Source organism: Citrus clementina, unplaced genomic scaffold (assembly GCF_000493195.1).
Source record: "Citrus clementina cultivar Clemenules unplaced genomic scaffold, Citrus_clementina_v1.0 scaffold_3, whole genome shotgun sequence".
Classification (NCBI taxonomy): domain Eukaryota; kingdom Viridiplantae; phylum Streptophyta; class Magnoliopsida; order Sapindales; family Rutaceae; genus Citrus; species Citrus x clementina.
In genome coordinates this window covers 44608783-44627935 of record NW_006262339.1, presented here as the reverse complement: position 1 = coordinate 44627935, position 19153 = coordinate 44608783, and the positions used below count along the sequence as shown (strand labels likewise).

The 19153-nt window shown below is 34.9% G+C and overlaps 3 protein-coding genes across 8 annotated transcripts; all 3 read right to left on the bottom strand.

Annotated features, from left to right (window-relative positions):
- Window positions 1-208: 208 nt before the first annotated feature.
- On the bottom strand, window positions 209-5982 carry LOC18047506 (general transcription and DNA repair factor IIH helicase subunit XPD). Of its 3 annotated transcripts, XM_006444027.2 has the most exons (12): window positions 5247-5982; window positions 4875-5155; window positions 4441-4523; window positions 3924-4327; window positions 3238-3431; window positions 2924-3104; window positions 2614-2738; window positions 2064-2153; window positions 1712-1790; window positions 1467-1543; window positions 858-966; window positions 209-723 (listed from the first exon to the last, which is right to left on the bottom strand). In XM_006444027.2, exons 1-12 carry the CDS (start codon window positions 5778-5780, stop codon window positions 601-603), a joined length of 2280 nt encoding a protein of 759 aa, XP_006444090.1. In that variant the 5' UTR covers window positions 5781-5982; the 3' UTR covers window positions 209-600. The 3 variants fall into 3 exon arrangements, with proteins under 3 accessions (XP_006444090.1, XP_024045497.1, XP_024045498.1); XM_024189729.1 differs by lacking the exons at window positions 209-723; window positions 1712-1790 and having other exon boundaries at window positions 882-966; XM_024189730.1 differs by lacking the exons at window positions 209-723; window positions 858-966 and having other exon boundaries at window positions 2068-2153.
- A 679-nt stretch (window positions 5983-6661) lies between these two features.
- Window positions 6662-9742, bottom strand: LOC18047505. Of its 2 annotated transcripts, none has more exons than XM_024189019.1 (7): window positions 9445-9742; window positions 9006-9063; window positions 8636-8926; window positions 8500-8548; window positions 8324-8418; window positions 7389-7504; window positions 6662-6925 (listed from the first exon to the last, which is right to left on the bottom strand). In XM_024189019.1, exons 1-7 carry the CDS (start codon window positions 9579-9581, stop codon window positions 6868-6870), a joined length of 804 nt encoding a protein of 267 aa, XP_024044787.1. In that variant the 5' UTR covers window positions 9582-9742; the 3' UTR covers window positions 6662-6867. The 2 variants fall into 2 exon arrangements, with proteins under 2 accessions (XP_024044787.1, XP_024044788.1); XM_024189020.1 differs by having other exon boundaries at window positions 8636-8912; window positions 9445-9603.
- Window positions 9743-10683: 941 nt separating this feature from the next.
- On the bottom strand, window positions 10684-17772 carry LOC18047504 (preprotein translocase subunit SCY2, chloroplastic). Of its 3 annotated transcripts, none has more exons than XM_024189615.1 (14): window positions 17684-17772; window positions 16850-17371; window positions 16619-16716; window positions 15995-16074; window positions 15786-15875; window positions 15320-15411; window positions 14260-14343; window positions 13517-13658; window positions 13076-13192; window positions 12825-12954; window positions 11911-12034; window positions 11672-11778; window positions 11237-11360; window positions 10684-11150 (listed from the first exon to the last, which is right to left on the bottom strand). In XM_024189615.1, the coding sequence occupies exons 1-13, from the start codon at window positions 17754-17756 to the stop codon at window positions 11271-11273; spliced, it is 1749 nt and encodes a 582-aa protein (XP_024045383.1). In that variant the 5' UTR covers window positions 17757-17772; the 3' UTR covers window positions 10684-11150; window positions 11237-11270. The 3 variants fall into 3 exon arrangements, with proteins under 3 accessions (XP_024045383.1, XP_024045384.1, XP_006444087.1); XM_024189616.1 differs by having other exon boundaries at window positions 10684-11142; XM_006444024.2 differs by having other exon boundaries at window positions 10685-11150; window positions 16619-16707.
- Between the last annotated feature and the right edge of the window lie 1381 nt (window positions 17773-19153).

Sequence of the window (19153 nt, the reverse complement as noted above, 5' to 3'; positions counted from 1 at the left end):
AGAGAATACACGCAATCTACTGCCTCCGAATCTGACACGTCTTTATCTCCGTCTATGAAGTGAAGTATGTCATGCTCATGCATGGAAAACGAGCTGATGGATAAGGTGGCCAACGGTTTAAACAGCGTGGACTCGCGTTACATCAAAAGCAAACAAAACACGTGAAACATTAATTTGGGCAACTAACAAAAGACTCCAGAGGCAGCAGTTTGACGCAACATCGAATCATTGATTGATCTCCTTTTCTCAAATAACAGTCAAGAGACACTAAGAACAAAAACTTCACATTTTGATACACATTTTCAGTAAAGCTACTGGTGGGATCAAGGCGAGAGCCTGAATACGAGTACAAATCTTTGATAGCCCTACAGCTATTTAAAAAAGGAAAAAAAATCCTTTGTTGTAAATCCCGCAGGGCGTTGACTCCTATCAAATGGTCCCTCAGGCTTTAACACGGAGCTACTACTCAAATCACCGATGTACAAAAATTAAAACCTTATTAATCATCCATCCACCTTACTGCCAGCAGATGAAAATCAGTAGAAACAGATTGATGCACAGACCACTTGCACTAGATCTATAAATAAGCAGCATAAATACTCAATACAACATTTCATTTATGCTGCCATCATTGGTCATCTTCTCCAAGTCAGCTTGGGACAAGAGTGTTTTCCTCCCAATGCTACCAGCTTTATCATAAGGTTGAGCCATTTTCCGCAGAAACTGCAATTACGGAGATTGCAAAACATTACACATTAACACAGCACAAAGATCTTTTAGCATGTCCATTTCCTTCTATCAGCATGAACCATGAAACCATGAAGTTCCCCCAAGTGTTATCAATAAAAATTACCCACCTCTCGAGCTATATGCAAGGCCATATCAGTGCTCAAATTCAGATGTGCATCACGAAGATGTGACAATATCCAACCAGGCAACTTAGAGCGCTTGTCATGACGGCTATACCTGGAGAATTCAAGTTGACAAATAATTTTTAATAAGGCAATACAAGTACCAGATTCAAACAATTGTAACAAGGACCTAATACATCTTACACAACCTAAAATTCACAGAACAGGATAATATTCCAACAAACGATACAGATTCAGGGCCCAAGTAATAATGCAAAGCCTAGCTCTCTTTAATACATTGAGTAAAGAAACAATGATACAACCTTTTATTGTGCAGTCAACGGTATCTAACAATCAAAAGGAGGTGAATTAAGAAACAAATTATTGTTCGAGAATGTTATTTAGAACTCCATTCACCTAGTTAAAATTGATTGCTTCTATTGTCAAAAATTATTGCTTCAGGTCAATACAAGCAGCAGTGCAGCACATAACAGTAGCCAAAAGCAGAGTAAACATTCTTAGATTTTCCAGACAACTGACGAAAAAGCAAAGCTCAACTATGAAACAGCAAATTTGGAAATTTTTGGGAACTCAAAAACTGGGTTGATGACATACCTTTTGTCAGCAAATATCATCATCCCATAATCAGCCTTTGAACGGATAACTCGGCCCACACACTGAGCAGCTTGTCTCTAACTCAGTAGAATCCCAACCAGCAAGTTTATAATATCAGTAAAGACCAAGTAGGGAAGAAAAAACAGGTGAACAAATTGTCAAACAAATGCATACTCCCCCCCCCAACCCAACCACCACCCAAACAAATGATGTTGCTATGAAATGAAATAATCAACAAATCATACCAAGGCATCAAATGTTAGAAAATCGCCTTCCTTTATCTGAAATGTATCCCGTAAATACTCCAACCGCGCAAGCAAGATTCTGCATTCAAATATAAATTTCACCTTACATGTGATGGGTTCTGACACTTACACAAAAATTGAATTCCTTTCTTTTCATTTAAAACAATTCATTCCTGTAAGAAAATATTATTGAAAGGAACTAAGGAAAGAGCGTACAAACCCATATACAAAAGAAAAATAAAAGATTATATTTCAATAGGCAAACGAAGCAGAACTGCAGAACAGTTATATTTCAATATAGCATCTTTATAGAAAAAAGATGTAAGCATAAGCATTATGCAACGAAGCTCACTTGCTTAATGTGTATTGGAAAGGAACGCCAAACATGATGACTAGTCTGCCATAATGCCGGTCAAAATCTATACCTTCAGCTACTTTTCCCCTGCATTGCACAGATATAAGTTCATTCTCATCTCATCAGAGCATGCTCACGTACAAGTTAGCCAAAACTGAATGGAAAAAAGAATTTCCTTTTGATTTTGAAGCTGCAGTCTAAGTAACCATAAAGATGACAATGTTTTTAAGCATGCCATATAAATCTATGAAAATGGACATTTGTTATCGCATTTATAAAACAAAAGAAATTGTGGCAAACAAAAATTACATTTTCCAATAGCTGACAAGAAACCAGAAACTTTTACTTAAAAATTGTTTGATCTTGATGACAGAGAAAAGATTATTCTGCTAATATGCATTCTTCTCAGTTTAAGACTATCTACGAAGAAAATCGACTTCATTAAGATCATTACCTTAAAAAGCATTCAGTAACTGCGCCAAAAGCAACTTCAAATAGCCATTATATACTCTATTGAAAAGTTCAATATCATATGTTCAAAAGTTACCTGGCAACAGAGAAAAAAACTGCACCTCTACCACAGTCACATGCCTTACGATAGTTGTCCAGAGCCAATGTAGTTTCTACTACGTCCTGCGTCTCAATGAACACAAGCTTATGCTGCATTATTTCCTGCAAGAAGAAGACTATCAGGTTCCACTCTCAAGAATGAAAATATATGTCATTCTTCAACTGAACTATGAATTAATTATCAAGTTAGAATACAATAACAGGTCATACCAGAGAAAAACAAAGAAAAGATGCCAAAATGTTGAAGCCCAGATAAATTAAAAGGAGACAACAAACATTATTTTTACCTTTAGGATTCCACTATCATTCCAAGTGGCAATTATTTCATCCATGTACGAGTAACTGACAAAAAAACATACAATCCCATCAGGGACAATGGAGACCATCTCTACCAAGAGCTTTCCGTAATTCCTTGCTACACCAGGATCACTTCTCATATCAAATTTGGTACTCACTGGAAGTTGGTCACTGAAAGAACAAGCCAGAATGTATGAAATATATAACAAACCAAAAATCAGACCATATAACAAATATCTCATGTATAGATCATTTTTTTTGTTTGCTGTAATATAAGGAGGCACATTTAAATTTAACCTTATACCTTCCTCGAGTTAGAACCATTGGACATATGCAATCTCTTGTCAGGGACATCTTAAAACTCCGACTTACAACTGGATGGAAATTAAGAAGACGGGGATAGAGATCAATTGGGCTCAAAGTTCCGGATGTAATAACAACTGACTGGAACCGGTCAAATACAGGCTTTACGGCAAGTGAAGCATCATGGCAGCTAAGCTACAATCCAAACATTAAACATAAAACGATCAATAGAAATTTTAACATAAAAAAGTAACAGTTTGTGAAACATAGATGACAGGATACCAATATGCACTTTTACAGCAGAAGCCATAATATTGAGTCAGAAAGTGGAATATGACAACAAACTTAACATCACAAAGATGGGGGAAAAACACAGTTGATATGGCCTGATAAAAGGGTGTTATGGCAGTGAAATCAGTATGGAAGAAAAAGGAATCATCGCAATCATTCATAAGTCTAATAATTTGGAGGCTTAGGAAAAGTAGACTCAGTTATGGATAGTCTTAAGAATAGAAGATCCATAGTATCTATAGATTTTGCATATTTGCATATCAGTTTGACACAGGGCATGTAATTGCTTTAAGTCAGGCTTTGGATACATAAGACAAGCCACTACTTCTTGAAGCCCAAAAAAAAAAAAGAGTAAGCAAGAAAAGAAAGTACTAGGACAGATAGAACAAGATCGACCTGCAGAACAGGATCAGGAATGTGTGGCATTCTCTCATCAAAAGGTTCAATTATAATTGAAAACCCACGAGTATACGTTCCCACAAGTGTTGCGAAGTCACAAATTGTCTGGATATGTAAGAACTCATCCGTGTCAGTTATTTCTAGTGTCAACATGAGAGAATGCAGGCGTTCGTAACAAAACCTCAGCGTTTTCTGATCAATTCCAGCATGTGCAGTAATAGAGGCAACGAAGCTCACAGGGCCTTCCTTCTCAACATTTTCAGTCTCCAGGCGCCCTCTAAGATATTGGACCAATCTACGCAAAACATGCAGAAAATGCTCAGCTCTGCGAATGTTTCCAGGCACAGCCTCCTTCAGAATATCACTAGGCAAGGCAGGATTTGAAAGCCAGGCATCTGCAACTGGATAGACAAAAGAAATGCAGCAAAGAAAGATTTAAGAGATTATCAAAGAAAAATTCACTGTTTTTTTTTTTTTTCCAAATAAAACATTAGTTCATCAGCAATCCACATACTTGGTAGGTTTCCTCTTAGTGCCAAACCCTCAACGAGCCGGTTGTATTCAGCACGTAATCTACCCGCATCCGTAGCCTTAAACCTTCCTACCATGACAAACAATTGAAAACAACAAACATATGAAATTGCACTTAAAGAAATTAGAGGCCAAACACTCATTAGACTGGAGTCCAATCACTTTTCTCCTAATGAATCACAATATAAATTTAAAGGCTGAAAACTGTGACATGGCGCAACAAATCCCATGCCTTTGACCGCATTATGTAGGGGTTGAGTCTCACAAATTTTTTTTTTTTTTCCGGCTGTTCAGTCCAAATTTTTTTAAAAAAATTACATTTTGACCCTAAGCATGGATGATTGTCTAGCAAAGAAAACAAGAGTTATAGCCCTAAGAATTATTGCAAAATCTAGAGAGCAAGAATGGAAATCTTACCTTTCAATCTCCTGATTTATCCTACTAAGGTTCCTGGTGGCCCCTTCCAGTGTTTGTCTCCGCACACTAACACTAAGTGCTTCAATACACACATTATCAATATTATGTGCCTCATCAAATACCACAACGGACTCCTTTTGCATTTCTTTTGATATAATCCCAGCCACCTTGGGATCAAGCAAGTACTGATAACTATAAACCACCACATTTGCAAATTGCACCATGTGCCTCGCCAAGAAGTACGGGCACCACCCTTGTTGCTTACCAAATGCCCTCAAATCCTTCAATCATTCGCGGTAGCCAAATCAAATTAATTTAAGTAAATGCCCAAATTAAAAAGAAAATAAAGAAAATCACCAACAAATGAAGTACCTGCAACGTATAAACCCCAGGAGGCAAGACCGCGGCGGAAGCCGCCTTCTCGTAGTTCTCAAAGAACTCACAGGTCTCAATATTAGGGTTCTCAGCAGCCAACGCACGAACCCAGCTGGCAGTCCTTTTTCTACAGGCGGCATCAACGGAATCCCGATTCTCCGCGGCCAAAACCCTAGAATTGACACAAAGATTCTTCCTCGACGACAGCCCGATGGCGAGGATCTTGGCGGCGGGTCCCAGATGGCGAGTCTGGTAGTTATGTAACAACTTCAACTCGGCCAAAGTTTTCTCCATCTCGTGAACGGTGCGCGTGCAGTAAATGAGCTTGACAGGGTTCTCCGGTTTGGAAAGAACGTAGCTAGTAATTAGAGAGAGGAGGGCGATGGTCTTGCCGGTGCCGGTAGGCATCTCGAGGAGGCAGTGCCCTTTGGCGTCGAGGGCTCGTTTGAGTTCCAGCATGTACGAGTATTGTTCCGGGTAGATGTTGTCGTATGGGAAATACACTGTCACATCTTCTAGTTTAAAAATCATGGTGTTCAGACTCGACACGCTGAACTGGAACTGGAACTGGAGCTGAATAGCTGATCACTTGACGCTTCGGGGGGGTTTTTCAGTGGGGTTAAGTTTGAACTTTTCAGCTACGGGGAGGGAGTTGATTTTCCCTTCTTTGACGAATGACCTACACCAACGGGGAACGTTTAAACACAGGACTTGTCACATTTGGCACCCTCGTTTTATCTCACCAGTACCCTTATTCTAATACTTATTTCATCATTTTACGAAATAACTTATAAGTAGCTTTTAAGTTTTAAGTATATTCACGTAAAATTAATATCTAATTTAACTAATTTAATCCCTTAAATCCTAAGTCTTTTTAAAATTTTAAATTATTATCCCTTCTCAAATATTATATACTTTACTTTTATAATCATATAAAAAATTTAATTTATATTACTCAAAAGAACATGATAAAGAAGTGTTAAATCTTTTTTTTTATGATTATGACAAATCGATAATTATAAATAAAATCTTTTAAAAAAATAAAGAAATTATAGTAATTTTAAGAGGTTATTTCTTTTTCAAAATAGATTTTATAAGTTTTTATATGGTGGATGTTTAGAAAAATGATAAAAATTATAGTAAGAATAAATTCGAGGTTAGATGGAATATTTTTACAGATAAAGATTAATTTAAAATTTTTAAATAAAATTAAATGAAAAATAGATATATCCCCCTCTAAACCCAATTTCATTCAAAGTTCAAGCCCATCACTGAGCCCATGCCTCCATCGCTGCCTTCACAGTGGTTATTGTTAATCTGCTCGTACATTTTACTTACAGCTATTTTAGATAATGCAATGAATCTTTTGCAAGTGAAACTACACGAGAAAGAGACAGAATGAAGATACTTCAATTTCAGAGATCAAGAACAACTGAACAATGTGTTTAGCCTCACAATGCTGGTTTACAATCATTTTAGGTCGTTGCTTACAAACAGCACATTTCATCGTGCGGTTAAATTTCATACAATGGCTTAAAAATCCTAGTAATGAACTTAATCAGACTCGGTCAAACAAAAGATCTTCTGTACAACATTGTGAGGACTGAGAACAATTTTCTCATTCTTCCGCTGGTGTCTTAAAAGCTATGCCCTTGATAATGTGCCGACACTGAAACCTGCAAAATGATATGAGATACAGCCATTCAGTTCTGCGACATTATGGAAGGAAAGAGAAGTTAAAAATTAAAAAAAAAAACAATGAATTTCCAAGTTTACATATGATGAAATGCAAAAAACAATATATGGAAACCTCAATAGACAGCCAAATTTTCCAATATTCGGAGAAATGGCCCTCAATCTCAAGGGGTTTATAACTATTTGGGAATCACTATTCACTAATAGAAAAATATGTTCAGAAAGGCCAGCTTTTAGTCCTTGGACTTGAGCTCTAGGATCAGAACAGCCTGTGGATGATTTAATGTTTGACATGAAAAAAATTTGCAGGATGAACCAAATGATTTTCCTTTTTAAAATTTTTTTTTTTTTTTGGTTTGGTGGAGTGAGGTACTAGTAAATGAGTTATCTGGCACTGGTCAGCTTGACATTTCAAAGTTATGCTTGAAGTTTAACCTTGCATACCATATTAGATCATCTGATGTATAATCTCTCAGATTTGGTGAGCAAGCTTGAGAAGCATAATCATCCATGGCCTTATCTTGCATTTTGCACTTAAACCGTAGCCTGAAAGGCACAATCTGCAAGATGATTGCATTTATAAGACCTATCTTATTCATTAAAAAAGATGCATGGGAACTTAACCATGCATATTAACTTTCTTACTGCCATGTGCAACATAATATAATCTATTATTATGCTTGAAGTTCTGGGAATCAACCTGGTGAGTAACAACTGTTGGATATCAGGTTCGGCACCTAATCATTAATAGAAATTCTCCAAGCCACCAATTCAAAAATTCATATGCAAGAATGTAGAACGAGAAAACAAACATATATTGAGAAATTCACTTGTACAACAAGAAGTAGAACAAATGGAAAGGTTACTTGGCGCTGTTAAGGTCAAATGGTCAACATAACAAGTGCAAGCATGTCCACATAAAGATTTTTCCATCCATGATATGGCTACCATCAACAAAAATTTTCTCAAAAAGTCGTATAACCATCAAAATCTTCAAATCCTTAAAACATTAAACTGCAGCATGCGGGCATGCATAAACTGGGTTTTCACACCATAACTACAACTACTATCAACTTTGCAATTAACCAAGCGAAACAAGATGTGTTGTTTATTGTAGAATGATTACGAATGATTAACTCCACTGTTCCAAATTAAATTTCGTCTGTGATAAGTGGCATAAATTTTATTTATAATAAGACTCCCCTACAATGCAATAAACGAATATCTATATCAGGAATAAACTAAAGCATAGCAACGGGCTCCCCTCCTATCCCTTAGATGATCTAGAAACATTTTCACAATTTTTTACCATTTTAGCAACTCTTGCAGGCAATCAAAAGTATAATAAAATACACGATATACATCTAACTCACTATTACCTTCTTGCTGTATCTGAAGTCACGTTTTGGAAGAAAATGCAGTGGCATACTCAAAGAAGAGGAAGCTTTAACCAATAGAAACAACTTAGTCGGCCCTAAAACAATTCATAAAAAAGTCAATAATAACTTCAGATCTCACAGATAACAAAAATTGACATTCGTGCTCAATTAATTACCTGGATAGGAGTCAGATCCAGCACCCTTTGAGATCAGTGTCCGAATGGCCTATTCAACAGACAGATATACATATCACACAATATAAGTCCAAAGATGTTAAAGCTAATATGGAAGTATAAATAGCAGCAATTGAACCTTTCTTGAAAGCCCTTCTGCTGCCTTGCCCTTAGTGAAATCAGGTTCCCCTCTTGATACAGACTTTCCATGTGAAAAGTACAACTGATATATGTGCTGAGGTCGTAATGGACTAGCTCCAAGAACAAAAATGACTTCTTGGATGTTTGGAATTTCACTAATCAGTAACCGGAGTGCAGTTTGCAGACTGGAAATTGTATTCATCAACTTCTCCAGTCTTCTAATGCCTTGCTTGATCTCTCTCTTTCTGCTCAAATTCATTCTTCGAGATGTTGGCCTTAGATCCATATCCTATAACCATGATTCTTAGGGTCCCAAAATAAGCCAAAAAGCTATTTGATGCAAATTTACCTTGTCAAAGCTTACATACCAACTCCTTAAATTCAGTTTGTAATGCATCAAATTCAAGGCTAATATCCTGCAAAATGCTGCATAAACATTTAGAAGCCAATGTCAATTGTATACAACCAGATCACCACTTTTAATTACTCCATGACAGCTATTGATTGAATTCTTTGGGCAGTATCAACCAGGGAAATCGCACATAAACAATCACAGTTCCAAAGGTACGACTCTTGATGCTTGAACATTTGGGGTAGTGGAAAGTAGGTGTCCGATCGGTTTAATCGAACATTATATTTTTCTCTATGGGACTGATCGAATCTCCTTACAAATAAAAAAAGCATTAAAGAAATCATTTTTTACTTGATGAACAAATTCTAAGAAAATCGTAAGATGAAACCCTAAAATCATCAGTAATAAATAGGGCTGGTTATAGAAGGAGAAGGAGAAGGAGAAAGGAGACTCACGAAGGGATTTGTTGGTGCATGTAGAGAACAAAGCCAGCAACATCGTTGATGACGTGGAAGATGACAGAGCTGTCCAAGGAGCCTGCATTGGTCTCTATCTCTGTGAATTGCATCTCTGAACTTCCTTGTCCTTCCATTTTTTGTTTTTTTTTTAATTTTCCTTCTCAACTAACCAAAATTAGAGAACAGGCAAGCACGGACAGAGGAGAAAGATATTTGAACTCTTTCAGGTTTGGGCGGCTGGGGGATGGAGGGGCTAACCCCAATTAATCCTAAACACGAGGGTTTTTGTGCAAAATAAAATTGTACATGACGCATTGGGCTAAAGGGGTTAAAGCCACAGTCTTGGCCTGCCCGCCTTCACGATCGGCCTGGCCTCTTCTCATTGAAAAATTCTAAAATACGCAGAAGTATTATTTTAATCAAACCATAACTCCTTTAAAAATAAAAATCATACAACAACTAAATAATATTATATGTGTATTTATTTTTTAAAAATCATATAAATAGTAGTTGCATTAAATTAAATTACACATATCATGTACGTATTAATTGATTGTATTCCGCTGATATATTCTAAAATTCCTCTTTCTTATTTCAATTCTAATACCAAAAGTAATATTTCAAAGACTAATTTGAATAGGCATGAAGTGCATGTTTAATACGAAGAAATGAAAGAAGAGTAGAGAAATGAAAAAAATCGAGAAGAAGAAAAAATGAAGGTTAAAGAAAGTCAATTTAAATTCTATTAGGAAATTATACGCTCTTCCTTTATCTCTTTTTCTTTTCTTTTCTTTTCTTTCCTCTCTTCTCATTTCTTTTCTTTCCTATCGTCTCTTTTTCACTTATTCTTTCAAACCAAACATAAAATATTTTCACATCAAAATTAACATTTTTAAAGATTAATTTGACTAGATATAAAGTTGATGTTTAATTGGGAGAAATGAAAGAAAATAGTAGAGGAATGAAAAAACCAAGGGGAAAAGAAAATGAAGGTAAAAAAAAATCAATTCAAATTTTATTATTTAATTTGACATGAAATTATCTATTCTTCTGTAATTTCTCATTTCTTTCCTCTCCTCTCCTCTCTTTTGTCTTCATTTTTCCAACCCAAACATAATGTAATACCTACATGAAAATTGAAGAACCATATACTTAAAACATGAAAAATTAACAAGTAACTCGCAATATCCACATGTTGCGTAAATTTGTAAAATTCCACACTATATTCCTTACAATGTATGTGATGAAATTTAAAAATTGGTAATGTTCCCAAAATCCTTGCAACTAAAATGAAAAAAGTTGAAAAAGCTGTGTTCACTATGTTATGCTAATTAACATTTTGCGCGCACATATTTATACATTAAAGAGCTTCATCTCAAATTACTCTCCAAATCTCACTTCCACATGAAATCTGAATCGCCATTTGCCCTACTATTTATTAACCCAAGTATGATCGCCTTATGTAAATCCCTTTCTAGAAACCATTGGCGCTAATTTCAGTTAAAAATGAAGATTCAGAACCCACCCTTGCATTTTGATTCTATAAACCAATGACTAGTCAAGCATTTATCATCCTTATTCTCAATGCCACAAGTTCCCATATACTAGACCGGGAGCAATGCTGGTGGATCAGATCTTTCTCTGGAATGTATTGACTCTACCATCAATATTAATAAAGAGTTCTCATTTGGACCACTTTGGTGCTACAAAAAAGAAATTCCTGTTATTAACCAGCAAACTGGCAGAGAGCAGGAAATAAAACCAAAGTATAAGATCATTCAAGTCATACCTGGGAAAAGGAAAGTGCATAGCATATTCAAAAATCATACACCATACCGCCTTAGAGCTTTGCTTAAACTGGGCATAACGTTGTATGCTTGATAGGATCTTCTAAGTTCAATAATGGAGCCCACCTGCACCAACACAATTCAAGAGCCATAGATAATATGAAGTGATTTTCCCATATAGCAAATTATGGTAGTAAACTAAGCATAAAATTGTTATGAGGAGCATGCTAAATCATTCCCTTTTTCACTTTTATAAGGATTCAATAATTAAAAACTACGAGTGAAAATCTGCAAGATACGTCCTTATCAAACAGAACAGCAACTTCAATTGATTTCTTTAGTACCAGGTAGCATAGCATTATCATTGAACAATAGGGCCAACATCGAAAAAATGAGAGCATGCAAAAACTCATGGAAGAGGTCAGGGTGGAACTTACAATAATTAAAACCGATGTAAATCCAATTGAAAATCCCTCATTGATGCGGCGCAAGTAGTGATCCAGTATGGTTGATGAAGTTGCCAAAATACTTAATAATAAGCCCCCTGAAAAGTTTCCACCACATATAACAATAAAAAGAGAAGCATCAAACAAACATAAACTGTAACAAGATGCTCAGCACTGCTTGGAATAAGCTTAAACCACAGAGTTAGAATAACTGCCATAAGAAAAATTACCCCAAAAACGTGTTGATGCCTGAATCTTTGTGAGGTATTCAATGGTAGCCTTTCCAGGTTTTACATTTGGTATTCTGGCTCCCATCTTATTTAAGTAATCTGCTATTTCCTTGGGCAAGTTGGCCTACACAGAAATTCCAATTAAATAACGTCTACTAAAACGAAAAAGAGCAAGTGATAGCAATCTTAAGAACTCAGAATTATTGCATTAAATTGTGCATTAACAGTTTAATGCATAATTCCCATTTCAACTTTATTTTCATTTCCACATTTTTTTTGGTGGGGGGTAGGAAACAAAGAATCTTGTATTAATAAGTAAAACATTTCCACACACATTAAATAGTCAAAAATCCTGGAACAATGAAAAAAAAGCTTATGGTTAAGCTTCATTGTTTTAAGTAATTTCTTTCCTCCAGTGATAGCTTAGGCTTTACAACAATCCTCATAAGACATACTGAACAATTCATTATTCGATGCTGACAATTTAAATGATTAGAGGAAGGATAAGAATTGTTGGCATTTCTCAACAAGGTTTCACATGCTTTTGCATGCGCATATCAATTCAACATAATTGTGTTACCAAATTAAGTGACTCTACTACAAAAGCATGTTGATTACTATTATCGGAGATAATTTTTTTGAAGTTTTCTCTATGATCACACATTCATATTCTAAATGGAATCTTAGATAATAGGATCAAGAATCAAAAGAAGAACATACCGCTGCTATTAAGAAAATATATCAACTCCTTTTACATACTTAGGTATCTAGACATGCTGCTATTAAGAAACGATAGCCAGATGAAATAAAAGAAAGCACGAGAATGGGAAGACAATGATAACAAAGTGTTCCACAAAATAGCTATCATTTACACCTAGAGTTATAGTAAAAAGTAAGGTGTACAAGATACTTACAATGTCAAATATATTGAACAAGAAGACGAAAAAAGCATAAATAGTATAGTAAACCCATGGCCGTGCACCAACAGAAGTTTCAGGGTTCAATATCTCCTTAACATGCTGCCAGAAAGGTGAACCAAGTATACTGCAAATTATGCTCAATCAGTAATAGCTGTAAATACTATGCAGTACATATTTCATCTTCAAGATGGAAAATGAACAAATGGTTTTCAGATACATGTCTGAGTCAGTTTTTGAGGCAATACCTTGCAAGAATACTAGGAAATGCCAAGAGATAAGTTGTTGTAAGAACGGGCTGCATTCCTGATGGATTGATATTAAAAGGAATATATGGTTCGACTTCCGTAATTGGAGAATCTTCTCTGTTAATAAACAGAACCAACAAAAGAACAAAATTGCCAAGGAGCAAGGTGTTACAATCAGGTACAAATTAATGCTTCACAAACAGAAGCTATTGCATTTGAGGCAAATAAAGTTATTTCTAGTATAAAAATATTTCTTGATTATTGAGGCAACTAGCATATATATTGCATCATCCTCTAACTGGGAGAGAGTAGCTTCTGGTCAATTGCTTGGAGGTTAAATAAATAAGGATAAAAAACAAAAGAATTGAACAAAATTATAAAGTCTGTGCTTTCCTCAGAAGAAAGGACATAGGTATGTCTTTATAGCAACAATAGTATTACCGTGCAGCAGAAGCAAGTTTAAATCCATAATACTGCAGTTTTACTTTCCTGCAACCTTCAGTCACAACAACTGCCCACATAGTAACAATGGTAAAAACTCCTAACAGTCCAAGCATAAATGGCCACCATCTCACAGAACTTCCTGCAGTATATTTAAAAACTTGAAATTGGTATTGTTACAAAATACTGAAATTGCAGAAATATGATCAAATAAGAAGCACAAAAATTACAATGGTCGAAAAATCCTTGTATAACTAATATGATTCCTATCTCCATATGATCATTATCGGCATACTAGTGTAGAGATATGATTTTGTTCAACACTCTTCACACACATGGCTGCTAGTGATTCAATTTTCATGCTACAATTATTTAAGCTGTTGAATATGCACTCACACAACAACAATTGATTCATTAAAGCAGTACATATCTTCCTGGAGTAGTTCATGGCTCCGATCCGATAAAGTATAGGTGAAAATTTTAATTAATACATAGTTTATAACAATCCTGATGGTATATCTTGACATAAGAACCTAATGAAGCACTTTTACACTTTGCAGAAGACTAAGTGTCATTTCATGAAACAATCAGAAGTAAGCATAATTAGATATCATTTCAAATTTTTTTTTTTTTTTGCGCTGGACATGCAGGAAGAAGAGACAACATCTCCTATCACATACCTAAAGAGAGAAGGAAAAATTTTCTCAACTTGAACAGCAGTAAGATCATCTCCAATCACATACCTAACAGCTGAGACAACATCTTGTACAATGTTTCAGTGTAACCCGTCAATATTCCCACACATATAATCAATGATGAACCTTGACCTGAAATATGCACGACCAGTTAAGAAGGAAAAATATGCCATAAATTATAAGATAACAGTATGTACGTGCATGTTAATTTGACTATAAACAGAAAAACCATCAGATCAAACAGAACCGAAAAGGTCAGATAATTTTTTTCTACCTAAACAACACTATGCCAACAACTTCAAAAATTCACAAGTGAATGTATAGAGAAAGTTACAAAAATTCAAAGCTTCCTGGTTTGATAGGGCTTAGGGCTCAATTAGAGCTGATTTTTATTAATTGAATCAAAAGAAAGAACAATCATGACCTACAATTCAAGAGGTAGGTCAATCTCTCCCAAAACTCTTAATTACTCCTAATACTTGACAAAACTCAGCATAAACCCTAAATAACTCCTTAACCTCTTATTTATACCTGAACCCTAATTAGTTAATAAGTAAAATTACTAAACTACCCCTGCCCTTTTATATTTGCGCCTAATAAGTTTTTATTGGTCTAACATATAAGCACCATAAAATTCATAGTTACTCCAGCGGAGTTCTCAATCCACCTATTGCCAACACAAATCAAACATTTTTCAGTGTTTGGCTGCACATTCGATTGCTAAAACTTATCATTAGATTTTATCTTCTCATATCATAATAAATCAAATTAAAATCCAATTCTATTGCCTCTGGTTACACCTGTCCAAGTGATGCTATTGGATTTAAACCATCTCTTTTGAAATCTTCTAGTCACAATACCTTTCTTTCAGTGTAGGTGGATCCAAAAGAATATCTCAAACATAGATGAGTAAATATAGAAGCTAAATTCTCATTGGCATTTTTAAATCTAACCAAAAACCTATAAAAGAGATTCAACAGCTCTCTATGGACTTTGCTTCCAGAGACTTGTCACAAAAATTAGGTGTTTATCCCTATATATAGCGAAATAAACATATAACTAAGCAAGCAAGACAAAGAAATGGAAATCAAACATATCAAGAAAATACCAAATCCAGATTCTGATATCGTATCACAAATCCATGACATTGTCATTGCACCACAAACCAACAGGAAGGCAGTCACCATTACATGCTTGACACTGCAAAAGCCATTAAAGAAATTATGATTACATTGAAGCCTATTCAACAAAAAATCATTCAGGTGAAAAGTGAAAACATTGCCAGTCTCATCAGCTTGTAAACCAAAAGAAGAAAAAGAGAAAAGGAAGGAAGATACGCGTGTTTCCTTATACTGAACATGAACATAGGCCAACATTTAAAGCAAAGGCAAGCCGATAAAGCAATAGAAAAAGATTATCCCAACATTAAATTTAAGAAGAAAAAAAATGACAAATACATTATTTGATCTTTTTTAATTTCAGATTTTACAGGAATCTGAACTCCATTTCAATTACTCATGAGATATTAAAAATCAATGCATATTCTTGAAGCAATATACTTTTTGCTAAGTTACCTGTGACTGGCAGCATATATTGAGTACGGAAGTGAATAACAAGCAACTATGACAGCTTCAAGTATTGCAAACCCAAGTGAAATCCACCATCTGAAAAGAAACACCTATAAGATCACTGACTTCCTAAATGTGTTGATTGAAAATAATAATCCCCAAGAATTATGTAGCAAAGACTCGTCTCACTGCTTGAGATGAATAACTAGACACACATATAACTCTTAATCTTCTCGTGTCCATCTAAGCCTTCCTTTCTCAGCTGTACCAAGGATGGAACAATATGACAGAGCACCTGTACATTCAGTTCGTAAAGTTAACCTCATAATTGTTAGCAAATGCCATTCTGGGGGAGAAAGAAAATTCAGTGTTCTGTCTCAATCTCCCATGCAAGTAAACATTGCAGAAACAGCACCCAAAAAAAAAAAAAAAGGAAAAGGATATTCATTGATCGGTTCATATCTTTTGTAAATAGCCATCTACCACCAATGTCCAAAAGCCTCTATTATCAGCTAATTATGCACCACAAATTGTGATACATCTATCGGTACCATAAAATATTATTGGCAAAAGTTTCAAATGCAACTCTCTAATAACAAATAAAAAGATTCTCTTCCCTCCTGCATATTTAACTAGTACCAAATTGATGATCAGCAAACATTTACCAGCTCCCAAATTACAACAACACAAACCCAAAACACTTATTTAGAGCCAAATAAACTACACATGATATTCATTAAAAACTATTTATCAATAATATTAAATGAAAATGGAAAGAAAAATTAATTAATCACACAAGTAAAGAGTATCCAAGATAGTTGAAGAGACAAGCTATGAACCTGCATTAGAATTGATGCTACTATCTGGGGGCTTATTCCGAGCTGAAAAAAGGATAGTTTGAGCTCTGCTCCAAAATCACCGAGTTCATCTGCCAAAACTGACATGAATTACCAAAGGTATGTTTGGACGAAAACATTATAACTAGTGGCAAACTGAAAAACAATGGAAAACAAAGCATATAAAATACTCCATTTATAGAGAACAAGAGTAAATTAACGTAAATTTCTTACCAACAGATCCTGAAACAAAGCTAAGGTAATCTTGAGGTATCAACCTTCTATCAAATCCAGGAAGAGGAATGAAATACCCAATGCGACTTATAACAATCAGTACAGCAGTCACAAATAACCTCCGCCGTATCTCACTCTTAAAAAATGATTCCGCAGCATTATTAAGGACAGAGCTTAGTCGTATAAAATTCAGGAACCTGTTTTTATACATCTTAGGTTTTGACCTGAAAGTCTCATTGTCAGTGACATCACGCAAACCTTGACTATCTACCTCATCATCCAATCTGGGTGGAACAGCTTCAAGGTTTACCGACAGTGCAGATGATGCCTCAACATTCACGTAGTCACTTCGAAGTTGGTCAGAAGAATAGACAGAATACCGTTTGTTTGCCCTTGAAAGAAAAGGCCTATTTAGCAACGGAACTTGCCTTCTTTTGGAATCCAATAAACTCAACCTGACCGAAACAAAGGTCTTGGTACATAATGGATGACAAAATCGGTTATCAGCGAGTACATGTCCGCCTGATTGTCATTTGCACAATAGCTGACATTAGAACATTCAAGTTCAAAACACCTACCGTATATAATCGATTCAAGAAAATTTTGTTAAGTGAATATTACTATAGAGCGAAGGTGTACAATGAATGCACAATTATAGAAGTGGGTTAAGCAGGCGGACGTTTGTGACTATCAAATATTCAAGCAATTGGAAAGTAAAATTATATGTACGAAGGAAAAGGCCTTTATAAATAAATTACTTTCATATGCGTATGGTTTCTGACCCGTTCTATTTTTCCTACGTTTTCTCATGAAGTGAATTTACGGCGAGCATACCTCCGAGTTTTACGGGTGTTGTCGTGAAGAGTTGAGGAGTGAAGTGATGGGAGCTAAGCAGAGTTGCTTCCATGGCGAGACTTCGGCTCAATGGAGCGGCAAAACAAAGGCCTCTACCTTTTGGACTTGGGTTTTATATGAAACCTCGAAAATGCTCTTCCGGAAGGGCGTGGATTGTCGACTGTCGTGATTATTTTATAATTATTGCAACCCCTACTCATTTGACCCCACGTGGATTTGGCAAAACAAGGGGCAATCGGTTGCAACAATTTTCTTATCCGATTTGAAGTTTAGTGGAGATTGAGGACTAAAAATATTATTTTGCACTCCAATCCCGTACCATCTTAAAAATTATATATAAATTAAAAAAAAGAGTAATGTTACTCTTACGTAATATTGAGATACATATAACCTCAAATCTCTTATTTTCATTTAAAAGATTTTACCATTTAAACTAATTAGTATTTATACATAGTTTCTATCTTAATCGATATAGTATATGATATATAAATTATAATTCTCTCATAATTTGATTTTGACACTAGCTACCTAAGAATGATTATCAATCTTACGAGATTCGTATACTACTAGTGGCAACAAAGTTTACCATCACATTACTTGTGGCTAGGGATTGCAAAAATTCCCACGGGGACGGGTACCCTCGGGAATTTTCCCCATTCGAGGAGGGTATGAGGATAATTTCATACCCAATTTCTTATTCGGAGAAGGGACGGAGAAATTTTTTTACCCAATTTCTTATTCGGGGAGGGGACATGGATGAGGTGGAATCCCCATCCCCTACCCATTTCCCCATTTTAATTTTTAATTTAATTTTTATTTTTTTAAATTACCAGTAAATAAATTATAAAATTTGAATTATAAAATTATAAGTATTGGTAAAAATAAAAAATATCAAAATATTTATATTATTAAATTTTTAGGACTAATTAACTAATTAAAGTCCTAAATTTTTATTTAGGACATTAAAAAGACCGAACAGATTCTATTAGCCCAAAACTTTTGTTTTAATTTTAATATTCATTAAATATTTTAAACTTAAATCTATTTTTTATTTATCTTAAATCTATTTTTTATTTATCTTAAATCTTTTTTTTTTATATTTTTAGATGTTATAATTGCCCACAGTAAATCACAATTTTAATATATAATCTAATATAATATTTGCTCTTGATTTGCTTCGACTTAACTATTGTGCTGTAAAGAGAATAATCCACATTTATAAAGTGTTCACGCTACCATTGAAAAGTTAATTTTGAATCTAAATTTGATTTTATTTATAATAATTTTGTATTAGGCTATTAATTTGTTCATGATAGTTTGTATCACTTTCATGCTGCGTTACTTACTAATTTAATGTACGTGACTTTTGTAATGGATATTAATGTAAGATATATTTCGAACTTTACTTTTATTTGAATTTTTTATTTTAATATGACTAACTCAAAATCG

Excerpts from the sequence above, each read along its gene's own strand:
- LOC18047505 (XM_024189019.1), bottom strand. The coding sequence starts at position 9,581 with ATGGAAGGACAAGGAAGTTCAGAGATGCAATTCACAGAGATAGAGACC. Across the intron at positions 8,549-8,635 it reads CAGAAGGGCTTTCAAGAAAG|GCCATTCGGACACTGATCTC; the intron begins GTTCAATTGCTG and ends TCTGTTGAATAG. Across the intron at positions 6,926-7,388 it reads ACATCAGATGATCTAATATG|GTTTCAGTGTCGGCACATTA; the intron begins GTATGCAAGGTT and ends ATCATTTTGCAG.
- LOC18047504 (XM_024189615.1), bottom strand. The coding sequence starts at position 17,756 with ATGGAAGCAACTCTGCTTAGCTCCCATCACTTCACTCCTCAACTCTTC. Across the intron at positions 15,876-15,994 it reads GAGAAGATTAAGAGTTATAT|ATGGTGGATTTCACTTGGGT; the intron begins GTGTGTCTAGTT and ends GTTTCTTTTCAG. Across the intron at positions 12,035-12,824 it reads TGTTCAATATATTTGACATT|GCCAACTTGCCCAAGGAAAT; the intron begins GTAAGTATCTTG and ends ATTTCTGTGTAG.
- LOC18047506 (XM_006444027.2), bottom strand. The coding sequence starts at position 5,780 with ATGATTTTTAAACTAGAAGATGTGACAGTGTATTTCCCATACGACAAC. Across the intron at positions 2,739-2,923 it reads ATGATAGTGGAATCCTAAAG|GAAATAATGCAGCATAAGCT; the intron begins GTAAAAATAATG and ends TTCTTCTTGCAG. Across the intron at positions 1,544-1,711 it reads TTCTAACATTTGATGCCTTG|AGACAAGCTGCTCAGTGTGT; the intron begins GTATGATTTGTT and ends CTACTGAGTTAG.